General features: G+C 42.8%; 1 protein-coding gene across 7 annotated transcripts in view; it reads left to right on the forward strand.

Moving 5' to 3' along the window:
- The window catches only part of RBMS1 (RNA binding motif single stranded interacting protein 1), a 210,196-nt gene that overhangs the window by 172,460 nt on the left and 20,231 nt on the right, over window positions 1–17,505 (forward strand). For all 7 annotated transcript variants that reach the window (XM_080798706.1, XM_080798701.1, XM_080798704.1 and 4 more), the window contains exons 4-6: window positions 1,077–1,168; window positions 9,600–9,757; window positions 11,752–11,831. In XM_080798706.1, the coding sequence (XP_080654832.1) occupies window positions 1,077–1,168; window positions 9,600–9,757; window positions 11,752–11,831 (330 nt within the window). The remainder of the gene's footprint in view (window positions 1–1,076; window positions 1,169–9,599; window positions 9,758–11,751; window positions 11,832–17,505) is intronic.

Genomic DNA, 17,505 nt, shown 5'->3' on the forward strand with positions numbered 1-17,505 from the left:
GTGCTTTTGTTTTTAAAGTATTCTTACTCATTTAAAGTTTATTTCATAGTAACAGGCTTGTGTTCCAATTATATCTCTGTCAGCATTTTTGCCTCCTACCCTATCTTTTAAACAGTGTGTTAAGTATGATTTAACCTTTTCTCAATAACTTAAGAGTGATCACAGCAAAAAATGACCAGTGGCTCACTGGATTGTATAAAATTCATGGGGCTGTTGCTTTTAGACTGCTTAAGTCCTCTTCATTTATAGTTTTCCTCGTTCATTGCTCGTTACTAGTTTTTGCTGCTAGGTACCATCCATATGCTCATTTTGTAGCTGCCCTGCCCTTACCCTGACACCCATTACCCCTGCTTTTGACTTAGTGTGGCTGGGGATTACCTGACCAGCTTGTTAAAAATGTTTATAAAGCTATGAATAAATAAGCTTTGAACCAGAGCCTCTTTTAGAAGGTTATTTGTTTGTTTGTATTATGTTTTGGTTTTAGCCCTTAGGGCATGAACTGCTGAAACAGCTTTTTTGGCTATCTGGAGGCATTTTTACTCCTTTCTCTATATGAAGGGGGATCATGAGGTATATTTTAAGTAAATAAGTAATCATTTTTAATCACATACTAAACTTTCAATTATTTTATGTTTGGGGCATTTCATGGTTATACTTCTTTGAAAAATAAATTTAGTCTGTGGGATAAACATAATTTTTTTTTCTGTTACTTGTTAAGTTCCATAAAAATGCTATTTCTCTGAAGTTGATTTTTTTTTTTTTTAACTTTCGTTGGTTAACTTAGATGTCATTTTCTTCAGTAAGCAGGACACCTGAAGAAAGGGGAAAACTGGGGTTTTTTAGGGGGTTTTTTGGTTGGTTGGTTTTTGACTCAGAAGGAAATCTGCCTAGCTCAGGAGAGCCAGGGACAGACAGCCTGCGAAGGAGACGGCATGGCAGCTGGTAATGCCAGTGGCGGGTCAGGACGTCAGGGGTTCCGTTTCTGATGCCCCCACATTGGGAACCAGAGTCCTCCTTTTGCTCTTTTCATTGTCACAAAATAATGGCTTAATAAACAAGTATGTTTTACATTTCAGGTTATGGTTTTGTCGACTTTGACAGTCCTGCAGCAGCCCAGAAAGCTGTGTCTGCCCTGAAGGCTAGTGGGGTTCAAGCTCAAATGGCAAAGGTGAGTCGAGATCCAGTAGTCACCTACTTCTCTGGGCCCTAGCTTTGGTCCTGAAGCCTGGCACAGCTCTCCGCCCGCCCATATTGGCATTCTCCCTGCGTCCCCGCTAACCTTATGTGCTTCTGGACGCTTGTCCTGGCCTCCACATCCTCAGTCGTAGTTTAGGGCAGAGGAAGCTACAGATGCCATTTCGAATCTGCACAGGAAGTCAGACATGTTTAGACATTGGTTATTATGGGATATGAATCTACCCTTTAGTAGTTCTATAATGGCTTTCTTCAAGGCTTGTTTCTCATGAACTTTTAGGATTCTGGAAGAGGAATGTTGTTGAAGTGGGGTTTATGCCCTTTATCTTCTTACTGCCCAAATGTAAACTTGGGTTATGTCACACCTACTACCCATAGTGCACTTCTAAAGAGACTCATATAATTCTGTGTATTTTTTTTTCCATTTGTGGTCCTTGAATTGCTATGGAAAATATTTTTAAGCCTGAAACTCAGCAGTTTGATATTTTGTGTATTCTTTTCAAAAAATCAATGATTTTATATTCTCTGTCTTCTTGAAGCACAGAGGAAAGTAATTTTGTTACTTCTCCTGCTTCTGAATAGTAGCATGTGATCATTCCCTCAGGAGCATTCGCATTTCCATAAGGAAGGAGAATTTATGGAAGTTCAAGGACTCTGGTGAAGAGATAGGTTACCTGCTACCTGGTAAGACCTTGAGTCTGCTGAAGGATGCGTGTGTAGCTACCACACCAGAGATATATACCTTGACTCGAAGAATCAACATAACGATTTTAGGAATTAGTGAAAGGGATCGCCTTTCTAAAAGTAGTCTTTGATTTTAACTGTTTTTAAAGCTTTGAATTGAGTTGGACATATTTTAGATTTTCTTGAACTCCAGAGTAAGAAGTTAAAACAAATAGAAACTATGTAAATATTAAGCACCATGATTTTCTGATTATCTGTCCATAATATAGAGTAATTCCCTGTGGCATTGTTCGAAGACCGTGATTATGAGAGTTTTAAATATATTTAATTGTAACTGTGCAGTACTGATGTTGCATAATGATTTGCAGCATGTTTAACCTGCCTCTGTAAACAGCGGGTCCCCATCCATTTTATAAGCAGGACTTTCCAGACACAATCAGAAAACAGCCCTATTTTCCCCCCTACTTTGTCCATTTCCTCTATTCTCTGAAGTTCCTGCTTCTTCCCCTCATGGATAAAATCCAGGGTGGGTCCCATGACTTTTCTGGCCACTCTCATTATCTTAAAAAGTCCCTTCTCTTCCTGTCTTTCTGATTAATTTTTTTCCCCCAATAGAATCCTTCTTGATTTTTCATATCCAAACTTCACAGAATGTAATTATCTTTCAACACATTTTTAGCTGTTTCTATATGTATTCATCCCAACCTAAATACAGGATTTTAAACAAGATGTTGTATAGGGAATCTCAAGTTACATTCTAAATAAGTTTGTAAAATGTCAGAAGCACATGGAGAGGTTTTGAAAACTGCTGAGAGTCAGCAGAAGAGGTATGTGTCTTGGATGTCACTGGTGCTGAAAGAAAACAGCTTACACAGCAGTTATCTGCTAGCAACCGTATTGATTACTTGGTGATCAGGAAGCAATGTTTTCAAGGTTTAGATCCCAGTATAACAAGTCACGTTTTAGGAAATTATAGAAAAATAGGAAAAGAAGGATATAATTACATTTTAGGAAATTGGGGGTAGTGATTCATGTGTAATACATTACGGTGTTTTTGTATTTGAAATAAGGTGGAATAGGATCCGGGTTAACATTTGGATGCTGGATGTCTCATTTTTAAGAACACATCACTGATGTCACATGTGTGATGCCTGTAATTTAAATGTCCAGGCTTGATAGGTTTATCTTTAGGGTGGGGCGCAGATGGAGTTAGAGAATCTCAAGCAGACTCCCTGCTGAATGCGAAGCCGGGTGCGGTGCGGGGCTCGATCCCAGGACCCGGAGATCATGACCTGAGCTGCAGTCGAGAGTCAGCTGCTTAACTCACTGAGCCACCCAGGTACCTGTGTTTTTGCTAAAGTTTTGAGTATCACGTTGAAGCTTCCCCTTTCTTCCAGCTCAGGTCTGCTCTCAGTCATAATGAGCCTGTAGGGGGATGGGAGCTTCATTAGTTTCTTTCCTACTTCCCAAACTTATGTTTTTCTTGCTCTTCTGTCAGCTGGATAGCTGTGATTTCTTACACTCCCCCTTGGAAACAGGGTACGTGGGGATGGGAAAGTTTGTTGACCTGAGAGTGACATAATCTGATATTGATTTCTCTGGCCAGAGAGATGATGCTCTCCCTCTTTTCAGAGATCTCTTATACCACCACCCCCAATTGATCTTTTTTCTGTGGTTCCTTGAAACTAGTGAGTATATGCCTCCACTCCTGATAGTCTGAGGGTCTGTCCTCAGGCCCTTTCTGCTGGGACCTCGTTGCCCTTCAAGGCAGCCTCCCTGGAAGGATATAACACAGCCCAGGCCAGTTCCCCCTTGCATGGCCCACCTATGATCTACATTTGGCAAATGTCTGGGAGAAGTAGGTACTTACCAGCCACACTTACAGGCCCCCTTAACCAGCCTTTCCCCTGTTAGACTCCTCAGGCTGAAGTCAGACATCGGTCCATTGTACCCACCCAGCTGCTCGGGACCCAGTACAAGCCTCCTGAGTAGTCTGTTCAAGCCCCTCTCGCTTGCCTGACAGTGATAGGGAAGAAGCCCACAGGGAGAGATGCAGAACATGCCGGCGTTCCTCTCCACATGCATGTCCATTTGCAGCCTCTCCAGGCTCTCGTAGACAGCGGGAGGTGGGTGGTCAGCAGAGCATCCCAAACCAGGTCTCAGCCGGCTCTCTTGAGGTGGTCTCGTTTCCCACTCTGAAATGGGGGTGTGTCAGCCATTGTTTTGTGGCATTGGCTGAAACAAGGTTAGAAAGAGGGCTGTTCAACAACCTGTTACAAATGCAGAGGCCTTACTTAAAGCGGTCATGAGAGCACTTACCGAGGCATCTTCTATGTGCAGCGCAGTCTAGTAAATGTAGTCCGTTCTGAAGAACCCTTCATGCGGCATTCGGTCAGCGCTGGACTGGGTGGACTCGGGCCCTCCCCGACGTGTACATGTGCGCTCTGAAAGCCTCCTTCCTGTGGCCTGATCACGAGCACTGTGCAGAGACCTCCTGAGGAGACTTGGGACGGTAAATTGGTTAGGAAGAACGATCCCTTTCTACATGTTGGTAGGGAAGGAGCGGTGCCCATGTTGAGAGATGCTGGCAGTGTGCCAACGTCCCGCACTCGGTGAATTTCTTTAGGTCGCCGTAGAACAACTGAGTTTCCCGGATGTGATTTCTTTTTTATTATATCATTAAAGTTACAAAAGCTATTTTAAGTGCTAGAGGGTCCGTTGTTTTATACCCTAACACCGTGGATTTGAGGCCCTGGAATTGACTTAACCCCCTCATACTATCCAGATAAAGGAGTGCCTGGCCCGCACTTTCTGTGGAGACAGTTTTTAAAAGAAGTTCAGGTCTGGCCCCCATGTTGAGTGATAAGGGATCCGTTGCTATCCACTTTTTTGCTTCGTGAATTAACCAGGATACTGCGTACAGGTCTGAACATTCACACTGCCACACATTAAAGGCCTGCTTTCTTGTGAATTAGGGAAAAAATGAAGGGGTATTCTACTAAGGAAGTCAGCAGGGTGGTGGGGGCGGATTGGGGTTTGGGTGAAGGAGAATATAATATTGTGTGACACATTGGCTGTCCTGGCTTGAAAAAGGATCCACAGATACTCAAAACTGAACTGAGAATTTGCAAGTGTTCTCACTTGCATTCAGCAACAGCGATTGTTTCTTATTTATGTTTTCACTTCCGGTACCTTTCTTGGTACCTGGCATAGGGTAGATACTAAATCTTTATTTTGTGAATGACCAGAGAAGCCCAACTCAGCGAGAGAAAAACTTTCTTCCCAGCTTGAGCAGATATTGAGAATTAAGAATGGGATGTTTAGAAATTGTATTTATTGAGCTCTGTCCGTAGAGTACCCTGAAGATACTTACCAAAAGGTTTTCCCAAAGGCTCAAGGCCATGCCTCTTGATGTTAAACTTGGCCTCGTTTCACATGTGTTTGTTTCTAGAACAGAAGACTCAGAATCTATAAAAAGAGCAAAACTCAGATATTAAGCTAAAAGGACTTAAAACGCAAATCAACATTGGTAATACCTGTTAATAGAATGACTTCTATAGGCCTTTCAGCAGTGCCTCTTAAGGCCTGCTGGGAGTCAGCGGATCGTCGTATGCTATTTGCCTGGTGGTAAGCCTGCACATTTCTTTCCGGTAAATAGGCAGTCAGACGAGCAGGACTTTAATCCCCCTTCCACACAGAGTCTGCCGCGATTTAGGCCGTTTGCATTCACATGCCTGTAAGCAGCTATCGGCTGCGTGGTGAACCTATTCAGTACAAGAGAAAACAGATGTCTGGTCTTCCTGCCAAGTCCCTTTCTTGCATTTTAGGAACCATTCCACATGCACAGGGAGGTTTTTGTTAATTTCTTTCAGATGATGACTGAGTGCTTTACACCACACGGGACCTCTGAGCCCTGCTTTTCTACTCAAGTGAACGTTAGTGGCCATTTATCCCTCTCACGGCCAATGTGGGAGCTAGTTTTCTACTTGTTAGAGAAGCCATTGAACCTTTTCCATGCCTAAGGATGGTTATAAAGAAGCCTGTTGGCCCCATTTTATGTTTGGCCACCCATAATTTACAGAATAATTGTTTTTTGAGACATAACATTGTGTGTAATAAAACAGAGTTATGGTTGTCACTGATTTTAAAGAAACTGAATTACCCTCATTCGAGAACCACCCCCCACTTACTACAACTATTATATAATCCATTCACTATGAATGTATGACAATTAGACGACGCGGACACTTTGGGGATGAGATATTTTTGTGGCCAGTGCTGCCAGCTTGGAGTTTCTTCTCCTTTCTTTTTTTTTTTTTTCTTTTTTAATTATTACAACTTTGTGGTTGATGTTTGCAGGATAAGTTGACCATTTGATAAGAAGAATAAATAACATTAACTTTAAAGGTCATTCCAAGTGAAAAACCCTCATTGATGGAGTTGTTGAAAAAAAAATGCATGAAAGTCACAGGAAATATTTACTCGTGTTTAGTCCACTTTGGCTCACTATCAAAGAATGGGTTAAGATCTCAATTTCTTTCTGGATTCTGATTTTAGTACTTGTTTTTTTCTTCATCAGTAAACTTTCAAGCTGAATCAGGACTTTAAAGAATGTAACATTTTATTAATATTTTAATTATACAAGCAACTAAAACACAGATTTAGAAAGTAGTTTGTACCTACATCGTTAACCCTTGTAAAAATACTTCACATATGACAAATTCCCTCTGAACGTTCTTGAATATTAGTCATTTAATGGTTATAGTTGTAACTTAAAAAGAAAACCCCACAATATTTATGGTATATGTTTCTTCCGTGACATTTTTTATGCCGTATCTTTGTCCAAGGAGGGTTTTAACACTTTTTAATTAGGGGGTTCCCAGCTTTATTCTGAATCTGACTAAGCATGATTCAGAGATTTTTCTCCTAAGATAGGCTTGATGGTATCATTTCCTTGCTTCCATGCCTCTGAAAGCCCCCCTCGTTCGCCAGGCTGTGGCTTTCTAACTACAATCGGTGGACAACAGTTCTTCCTCCTGCTCGCCCTCACCCACCAGAGTACATGAAATCACAGGATATGCCTGGCTTCTCTCCCTCGAGTTATCAGTATTACTTGGAAGTCTGTGGTCAGAAACGTCGTTTCCATATTAAAACAAACCTAAATAGGGAGTAGATTGCAAAATTTACATGATTTTTTTTTTTTTTTAAAGATAAAGCACAAGGCTTCTAAAAAAAACTGCACTCTGTAAAGCTACTTTGGCCTTTGCCTGCCAACTCCTCAGTATTCATGGGCCTACTTGCTGTTAGCAAGGCTTCAGTGGAAAAGTTTAGCAGCAGGGACTGACAAAATAGAATCCAACTCCTTAGATACCCTTTCACAATCTGGTTTCAGCCTCATGACTTCTGTTTGTTTCTGAAGTCTGAACTCCATGCCGTGCCCTCTGAAAACTCTTCCCTGCCCTTCCCAAGACAAGCTCCCCCATCTCTCCTCCCATTGTGACTTGTACCCTCCTCTGTCCTAAGCACTTACTGCATGTGTTTCTATCTCCCCTACTTAACTAAGCAGCTGCAGGACGGACTAGAGTCAGGGTGATTTCATGTGAGTCTGTGATGTTTGAGACGCCCTGTAAATCTCATTTGACTGTATGAGGCTTCAGGGCTCCTCCACACCTACCCTCAGAGGGAAAGGACTCCGTGTGTACTGGCCAGTCAAGGACCAGACTTCCACAGGAACAAATAGAGTCTTCTGTACCATAGGAAATCTCTGGGGACTTGGGAGCTGACATGAGATGACTAATCAAGGAGCTGTGCCATTAATCAGGCTGATTTGGTAGAGGTAGTGAGTGAAATGGAGATAAGGAGAGATTTTACCTCTCACCCTACCTCAGAAGCACTTGAGAACTTTAATACCTCAGACCGTTTTGCTTTTCTTTATATTTTCAAACATGCTATCTGTTAGTGTTTTGCATTTATTAAATCAGTTTCCAATTTTTATACATTAAAGGTATAAAGATAGGTTTTGTTCAGCATAAGGTAATCAGCTGTTCCACATTGAACGGATCTCATTTCAGCTAAAAGCGAAGATAGTTACCGTTTTGTTTAGTCTGTGAAGGGTTAATGAAGTTAAGTATTCGGCTTACTATTGAACATTTGAAAAATTCTTTTCTTGGGTCCCCCCCTCCCCTGCCACATCCCAAGACACCTGGGCCTGGAGCCTCTGCTGCACCCCTTTGGGACTGGCCTGGTGATGTGCTGCCGCCCTCTGTCAGAAGTCAGAAGCGGGAGGTCAGAGGGACAGTACTTTTTGCCCATAGTTTCTCTGGGTTTGATATCTCAAATGCTTGGAAATACCAAGGCATTTGTCATTTCCTAGGATACCAGGCTGTTATTTTAAATCTTACCAGGTAAGTATAGTATGAAAGGTCAATATGCACTTTTACTTGCAGATTATATAAAAGGACAGATTTCATTTCAGGTTTAATTAACAACAGGATAAATTTGAAAGTAGAGACTTTGTACAATTCAAATACGCATATGCCTCTCATATATTTTTAAAGTACTGTGCATTTTGAAAATCTAAAATATAATGAGTGTGCTGTTCTATTGCCTAATGCTGAAACCTCAGTTAATGACTTTACTAATAGTGCTTATTAAAGAAAAATCATAAGCCTGCATAGCTCAATATGTAAAGGTATAGTTGGTTAATAAGATCAAAGGAAAGCCTGATTTAAGACTATTCTAATCTTCACAATTGCAGAAGTGAATTTTGACTTGGTCAGAAAATATTCCAGTTGTCATATAAGCTTTTTCTCTGATGCTTTAACACTGTACTCTCAGTAAATGTGCATAGCAGTTACTGGTTCTCAGAGAATTCAGTTGCATATCTTTGGTTTCAGCTGATTTTGTCTCACCAAAGGAAAGGTGACTGGGGAGTGATCTAATTAATTATTGCTTCTGGAACTTTTATATGCATATGACTTACCTGGAAATCTGATTAAAATGCAGCTTCTGACTGGGTCTGTTGGTCTGGCACTGCTGGCCCTGGATCATTCTTTGAGTAGCAAAGATGTACTACCCTCCCCCACCTACTCCTGAGTTCACCCTTCTGCTGATTCTAAAGTTTGCTCTGCCTGGAGTTTATCATTTTATATGGCTTTGAGTTCCCTTGTTTTTGTTCATTTCGGGGCTCTCCTCTCCGCATGGGTGATCAGAGCTTTGAAGTGAGTAGTAAGGACCTGCCGTGGAGCAGAGGGGAACTGGGACAGAGCCCCGCCGGACTTGAGATGACTTGTTCCAGAATCTGTTGTGTCTCTCTGGATTGAACTATTGACAGTAATAGCCTTCTGTGCAATCGTGTGCCTGAAATGGACTCCTAAAAATAGTTGCAGAGGAGAGCTTGGTTATTTTGGGAGCGCTGCAAACAGCTGAGAGTGTGGCTCCATGAGGGCACTCTCTCCAGCTCCCCGGCACGGGCCAGCAGTGACACTTCCAAATCGGCTGAGAAGGGCTTGGCAGAATCATGCCCGACCTGCACAGATTGCCCAAGCTTCGGACACTGTTTTCAAGTGTGCAAGGTGACTTGGGTGTTCTGTAGCTCCCATACTTGCTCTAGGTAGCACTCTAAAGGGACTTGAGCCAAGAGAGTGGCTCAAAGTAGGTGTGTTAACATCCGTATTTCAACTTAGTTGGAAATTAATGGCTAATTCTCTGTTCTGTTTTAGCAACAGGAACAAGATCCTACTAACCTATATATTTCTAATCTGCCACTGTCCATGGATGAGCAAGAACTTGAAAATATGCTCAAACCATTTGGACAAGTGATTTCTACAAGGATACTACGGGATTCCAGTGGCACAAGTCGAGGTGTTGGCTTTGCTAGGTAAGCACGCTGCTTTAGCTTTACTATGGCAATGACGAGAGCTTGGCCAAGTTTCCTGCAAAATTAAAGTTGAGCAAGAAGAGAGAATTTAAGCCAGGGTTATGGGAACCAGTTGCACTATGAATTTAAATGTGTAAATATTGGTTTGTATTTTTTTTTCCAGATCTTTCGGACGTTCATTAGGCTTCTTGAACCTGAATACACTAAATATTTGGTGACTCAGGGCAAGGAAATATCACACGAGTAATAGTTTTGAAAATATGTGTCCTTAATGTTTTGATGAATTAAATCAGGATGCCTATAACTTCTTAAAAATAACCATCACAGGCTCCTGAATTTCAAAAATAAATCAGTATGGCTTTTCTCATTTGATGGAAATTTGATTCATCATAAATAAAGTCAATGAGTTAGATTATATCAATCATTCAGAAAGTAAGACAATGATAGGACACCTCTCTAACCACCAATTGCTACACCAGTTGTAACATTTTATAATTTGCTTCAGATTTTTTTTTCTTTGTTAAGGAGCAAAATGTGACCCGTCTATCTAGAGTGTCCTCACTTCTTCCAATTTAATTTTATCCCTTCTTCTCTGGAAAGGATACTTCAATATAATGGTTAATTTTGCTTCTGAAAGAAAAATCTCAAACACGAAGTGCTTTGAGTTTTGACATAGTTCTAATCTATAAGCCCATATATAAAAACTGACTTTCCATTATTCAGGGACCTGTTCGGCTGTGCAGGAACAGATAATGTCTATATGTTGACTTTGATTTTGGAAGAAAAATTGCTGGTATTTTACTTTTATATACAACATCTGATATGATGACAATCACATCTCCCAGGGACCTGGGAAATCAACAAAGGCAGCTTTGTTCACTATTTTACGCATAAGAAAGTCAAGTCAAAGAAGAGATGTTTCCGTTGTCACCAGACTGCCAAGTAATGAGCAAAGTCTAGTACTTGGGTTCTTCTGGCTTTTAGTTGATCGCTCTTTCTTTTTAGCCCAGATAATTTTAAGATAAAACTAAAATTTCTACAGGTGGAAAGTCACCAAAACTTGCATTTCCAGTGTACACTTAATTGTTTAAAAGGATCCAGGGAAACAATGAAAGCTCAGCACCCGCTAAAAATCATCGCCTCTGTGGGTGTTCTGAAGCAGATCAAGTAGTTTCCTTTTGTATTCAAAGATGGAACCCAATTAAATTCTGTTGCTTTTTAAAACTATTACTACCCATTAAAACCAAGATGTAACTCTCCGGGTCGTCCAGGAGTGAGGTGCATTTTGAATAGATTATTCAGTGTTTCTTCCATTAAAAAAAAAAAAAAAAACAAGTCGAAATAATGTAATTCCCTTGAAATGTTTCTCAAGGGTTTTTAGCCACCTGCAGGTGTAGAATAAATTGTAAAGTTAGGCTCAATCCTTTAATTACTCCTCTGAAGCCAAGAAGACAAAGAGAGTACATAGCCAACGTCACTAATTCAATTTTATACCTAGAGCTAATGTAAAAACCGTATAAGGAGTATCCTGAGATTCTCATTCGTTCTTACCAGGACTTCTGAGTCTGTCCTTTTGTGAATGTGTGAAAGGAAAGGCCATCTTCAAAATATTCTGGCAGCAGTAAATCCACTTGTATTTTGAACTGGCAGTTCTGTTTCAATTCTGTATCACGACCAGCAGAGCTATCATGTATGGATCGCCAGTTCTCCAACAAGGAGAAAAAAGTTACACATTTGATATGCTTGATATTAAACACTCTGGATATAATTTATTTCTTTTATGATTCAGAAGGTACTCTGTGGATATCAGTTTTCATTTCATTATAGAAGTACACATAAAACAGAAAAGATAGGATAAGCCCACTTTTTCTGATTCACATTTTTGCTAGGTTTCATTTTTCTCCTGTAGCGTATAAGAATGTATTCACATGCACAAAACAAAATCTGAAATTAAGAGATCTCTAAATATGTGTTTTATTTTGATGGATGAATAGGATGGAATCAACAGAGAAGTGTGAAGCCGTTATTGGTCATTTTAATGGAAAGTTCATAAAGACACCACCTGGAGTTTCTGGTATGTTGTCTGTCTAAAATTTTACCAGTAATCTTTTATGTAATATATGTATAATTTTAGCACTTCTGATGTATCAAGAGCCAAAAACCCCTCATCTAGCTCTTAAAATTTATTTCTTTGGTTCTACAAATAAGACTTGAAGATGCACTTCTCCCAGACATCGAGTGTTTAAATATGAATGGGAGCCATGCCAGTGGGAGGGAGGGTGTGTCCTCTCAGGAACTCAGAAGCCCTTCCTTCTCTGATACAGGGGCCCATCCCCAGACCTGCTTCTCCCACCACTCACCAGCCTCAGTAAATCTGGTGTGCAGTCTTGTTTCTTGAGGGCCATGCTCCTCTCCACCCCAGCTCCTTTCTTTCTTTCTTTCTTTTTTTTTAAGACTTTATTTATTTATTTGATAGACAGAGATTAGAAGTAGGCAGAGAGGCAGGCAGAGAGAGAGGAGGAAGCAGGCTCCCTGCTGATCAGAGCACCCGATGCGGGCCTCTATCCCAAGACCCTGAGACCATGACCCGAGCCGAAAGCAGAGGCCCTAACCCACTGAGCCACCCAGGCGCCCCCTAGCTCCTGCCTTTCTTGTGGAAGATCTCAGCATGTGTTACCCTGCACCCCTTACAGAACCTGAACCTCAGTCCCTGCGGCCTTTCTGTCCACCCCATGGTAACCACTTCCTCCCATGGCCCGGCCTTGTGTTGTCATGCCCAAGAACACCACACCTCAGGAGCTTTTCATTCCCAGATCACACTGGCTCCCACTAAACCTGATCCGAAATTCAAAGGGGGTAGGTACTTCTTTACTTTCTGTCCCCACCAAATCTGGTCTCCATTTTAGCAGTATCCTCACTGTCTTATACCCCAACCCTTGGTCACACCTGCCTCACAGAATGCTAAGCCTGGATTAATTCTACAGCAGGCACCTTCTCAGCTCCTGTTAAATCCAGGCTGTAAATGTTTCCAGCTTGACCAGACCCTCAACATCACTGGTCCTCAGTCAGCTTTCTCATCCTTCCCCGGCTGCAGTCTCCCCTCCCAGCCTGCTCAGTTTACCCTTAACCCCCTCTCAACTCTAAGCAAATGACTTCACTTCTCACTTGATGAATAAAATTGAGATCACCAGATGGAAACACCATCAATTTCCTGTTTACTCCCAACAAAGAGAGAGACCAACCCAACCCCATTCTTGTAGCCCTCCTTCCCTAAAGTCTCAAGGACAAGGGATCCCAAGCTGTGGTCTTGATCACATACCCTCAGGACCTTGCTCTGCCAGGTATCCCCTCCCTCTCCTGCGATTTCAGATGTCTTTTGCTTTTATTTTTTTTTTTCCCCCAACAAAGCTGAAAACCTTTATTTTCAACAACAACAGATTTCTGGCATGACTAATTGGTAGAGAAATGCAAGAAAATGCACAAATAAACAACAATACTAGGAACAAAAATTGTGACTGTGACTACAATAGACATTTTTTTTAAGTCACAGAACACAGTGAATAGAACTATGAACTACTTTATGCCAGCACATTTTAAATTTCAGATAATTTACTAGAAAAATCTATCCATTTGTGTTTGAGATCATTCAGGTCTCTGTATCTTGAAACTAAAACTAAAACCCTGTGTTCCTCTCTAGCCCCTTCTCACGTAACCCTTTTAAAAGCGTTGTCCCCATTTCTGTCTTCCGTTCACACCTCACCCTCCCCTGCGTGACTTCTCCTTCTTGTGTCTCACATGGTAAACTGTATTAGTCTGCTGAGCTGTTGTGACAAAGTATCAAACTGGGGGGCTTAGACCATGGAAATACTGTTGTCTCAGTTCTGGACACTCGAAGTCCAAGATTATGGTGTTGGCAGGGATGGAGGGAGACTGTTCCCGGCCTCCCTCCGTCCTTGGCTTGTAGATGAGCATCTTCTCCCTGTGTTTCTTCACACCATCTTCCCTCTGCACATGTCTGTCTCCATGTCCATCTTTCCCTTTTCTTACAAGGACACCTGTCATTTGATCGGAGCCCACACTAATGACCTCTTTTTAACTTTAAAGACCCTGTTTGTAAATAAGGTCCTCTTCTGTCATTATGAGTTACTGAGGGTTAGGACCTCAGCTGTTCTGGGGAGGGGTGGGGGTAGTGGGGACACAATTCAACTAACACTTACCTCCTGGTTATCCCAATTTGGAGACTTCCCTCTCTTTCAGAAACTGTCTGTCTGGTGTACTAGATACTGCTGGTCCCTTACCCATCTCTGAAACATGTCCTCCTTTGACCTCTGCGTCCCCTGTTTTCTTCCCATCCTGCGTTAATTTCTTCTCTTCTATGGGCTTGTTTCTTCTTTCTACTCCTTAATTGTTGCTGTTTCCCTGAATCCCACTTCTGGCTCACAATTCTAGTATAGATGTATATTCTCAAGGTTTCCAGTAGTATGTACCTTCATACAACTCAGAGACACTCGTCTCCCAACCTGGCTTTGCCCTGAGCATCAGGCTGCCTGGTCTCAGTCACCATACATCCATCATCTCCAAAGCAAAACTAGCACCCCCTCCTCCCCCATCGGATCCTGCTCCTCTTCCAGTTGTCCTTTTCTCAGTTAGTGGGACCAGTACCCAACCAAGCACTCAAATTGGAAACGCAGGGCAGATCACCCTGGGCTCCCTCTTCCCCTCCCTCCCTCCATCATGCAAGTCCTTACCTTTTTTCCTCTTGATAATTTGTAGACCAACGCGTCTCCCCACCATTCCTCCTACCACAGCCTAGCTTAGCCCCAGATCTCTCCCTGAGGCCGTTACGGCCGGCTCATAATTGCCTGCCTGATCACTAGCCTTTCCTCTCCAGATACTTGCCCTGACTGTGGCCAGAGAGTTTGATGAAATGTAGATCTCTGTGTCACTTTCCTGCTCCAAGTCCCCCTGCTCTCATAAAGGAAAAAGCCCAGGCTCCTGGAAATGATATTGAAGGCCAGAGGTGAAAGGGCTCTTGCCTGCTTCTTCAGTCCTGTCTCTCCCTCTGTTCTCTGCCCCACGGTGTGTCCTCCCCTAGGACCAAACTACGAATATATTCCAAGCACACCGTGCTGCTCCGTTCCTCTCTGATTTCTCTCCTTTGGTTTCCAGCTTAGTGCCCTTCAGTTCCCTTTAACCCAGCTCTCTAGTCCTCACCCTCCAAGACTGGGTTCCAGGCTTGCCTCCCCCACCAGAGCCTCCCCTGGCCCAGTCGGTCTGTGCGCACAGCACCTGTATCCCAGCACCGAACATGGCCACATGGGTTGCTTAACTCAACTGGGAGCTCCTTGAAGACAGAAATTGTTTCCCATCTTGCTTTTTTCATCCTAGTGCAGTACATCAGCTGTACTAAGCAATGATAAACGTTTGTGGGTTTTGTATAAACTTCCCTCCACTATTCCCCCAGACAGTACTACGTGTTCACGCGCTAGCAGGCTAGTGGCTGACCACAGTCCAGAAGACGTTTCCGTTTTCCCCCATGTGCCAGGCTGCGCGTGGGTGACTGGTGTTCGGTGTTTGTTCTGCTGTAGTTCCAGGGTTTCATCCTTCACTGGATGGCTGGGGGTTATGATCAGAGATTTACTGTAATTCTCTGTACCCAGTTTAGTCTCATGGCATAGAAGAACCCGTTTGTAAGTATATCCAACTCCACAGCCCATGCTTCATCTCGGACTGCTAAGCCCACGCACGATTTGCAGGGCTACGTGTGACCTTGAACCGCCTGCAGGCGCGAGTCTGGATCCTCCCATCCAAGACTGGGAAGTGCACCATTCCATGGAAACCAACCTTGTGCAAGAGCTTCCTTGTTGTTTTTTAAGTTGGTTTTGTTTTCCTGTCAACAGCACTTGAGTTGAAGGAAAATAGCGATGTCTTTACCCTCCAACCAAGTAAAGACAAGAGAGAAATTTACTACGAGGGAGCTTTCTGTCAGACCGACACTGTGGGGCCTTCTGCGGTTAACACGTGTGCACAGCTGACTCCTGGTGTCCTCCTCACTTCCCCATGTCATCCGTGTCGGGACCCCGTGGTGTTAGTCCCTCAGAAGGGCTGCGCGGCTACCACCAGTGACCGCTTGGTTTTCTCAGCTCATTTTTGTGGACAGCAGGGAAAGTTCGAGGAGGAGAAACATCCCCCGCACGCAGTCGTTTTGATGTTGTATCAGTCTGAGACGCGATAAGATCTGCCCGTTTCCTGAATGAAGTAGATCTCAGGGTGTCACAGATGGAGTCGAACAGTTTCCTTTTTTCTCCAAAGGGCTTCGTGGTTGATTCATATAACTATTTGCTTTGAAGTAGGTTTAAAGACTATTGGTCATACCTATTCAAGGGAAAGAAGACGTTGATTTCCAAACCCCACGTAAAGGATTGTAGGATTCTCTGTACTTTTGCAACTAGTAGAGAACAGTTTTTCCCAAGTTGTGCCAAGTGACAGCTGTAAGAAACAGAGTCCTTCTGCCTCAAGAGAATCTCTGCTTAGGGGTGTGCAGTCAGGCCATTCTCTTTGTTCTGAAGCAGAACTTAATTTTATGCCATTTTCTAATGTTTCATGATTTTGTCTGTGTATTAGTCTTAGTTCCCAGCTAGACTGCAAGTTCTTTTGGCAGCGGAGACTGTTTGATTTTTAATTTTGTGCTAGGCACAGAAAGCTCGTGCTTCGCCCTAGAACAACAGAGGTTACCAAGTAGTTTCCAAGAGCATTTTTCATGGAGGCTCGTCACAATAATCATGGCTCTTTTGAGGGTTTTTCTGGATACTTCCTTGCATATAAGCAAGTTTGAACCGCCTTTCGGCCGGGGTTTGAAATGTATAATGCAGGCCTTGGAAGCACACTGTTGCAGGGAAACCAACTTTTCCCCAGAATAAGTCCCAAGCGGATTTGGGAACCGCAACAGAATTTGAAATGGTCTTCAGCTTCTCTGGATATCCCCCCCTCCTTTTTGTGTACACCTAATAGGAGAATTTTCTTTAACCAGCCTGCTGATGAGATGCCGTGCTCTCCAATTACCTGACTGGTGACTCCACATCATAGGTTTCTTCATGGAATGTATATAGTATTTTCAGTAGAACCAGATGAAAAAAGTACTGTCAGGCCAGGGTCAATTGAATGAACCTCCACTTTAAATAAGGTAGGTTCATTTCCAAGCAGACATAACATCTCATAAATGCAGTCAGAGGATGGTCTTGTCAACGAGGCGCGCTGTGTGGCTGGCCTAAGCAGAATCATCCAGGATGGTTTCCGTCAGAGTGCTCAGATTCTGGCAGGACTGGCAATTTGCCTGTGACATTGAAGCCGAGAACAGAAGAGAAACCCACATTAGAAACAACTCCCCAAAAAGATACTTTATGAAATTGAACAAACTGAACCCTGAACTCATCTTCACTGGAATAATCTTAAGAAAGCCTCTCAGTGGCTGAGCAGGAGGTGTCACATCTCGTGGGCCACCCACCCTCTTGCCAACATGCTCTTTTCATTCCAGAGCGGAGCGGCTGGGTTTCCCCCGCTGCCAAACACACCCCACCCTGTCCTGGGGCCCAGTACATAATGTCATAGGTGCTTGTAAAAGCTCTCTGAAAATCCACATCAGTTTCTCATGCAATCTCTTTTCTGAAATTGCTTTTTAAAAATCTTGTGCTTTTGTGCCTGATGTTAACCATGTCTTCGAAGAGGCTGTTCTTCTAGCAGGATCTTCC

Source organism: Martes martes (genome assembly GCF_963455335.1).
Source record: "Martes martes genome assembly, chromosome: 3".
Classification (NCBI taxonomy): Eukaryota; Metazoa; Chordata; class Mammalia; order Carnivora; family Mustelidae; genus Martes; species Martes martes.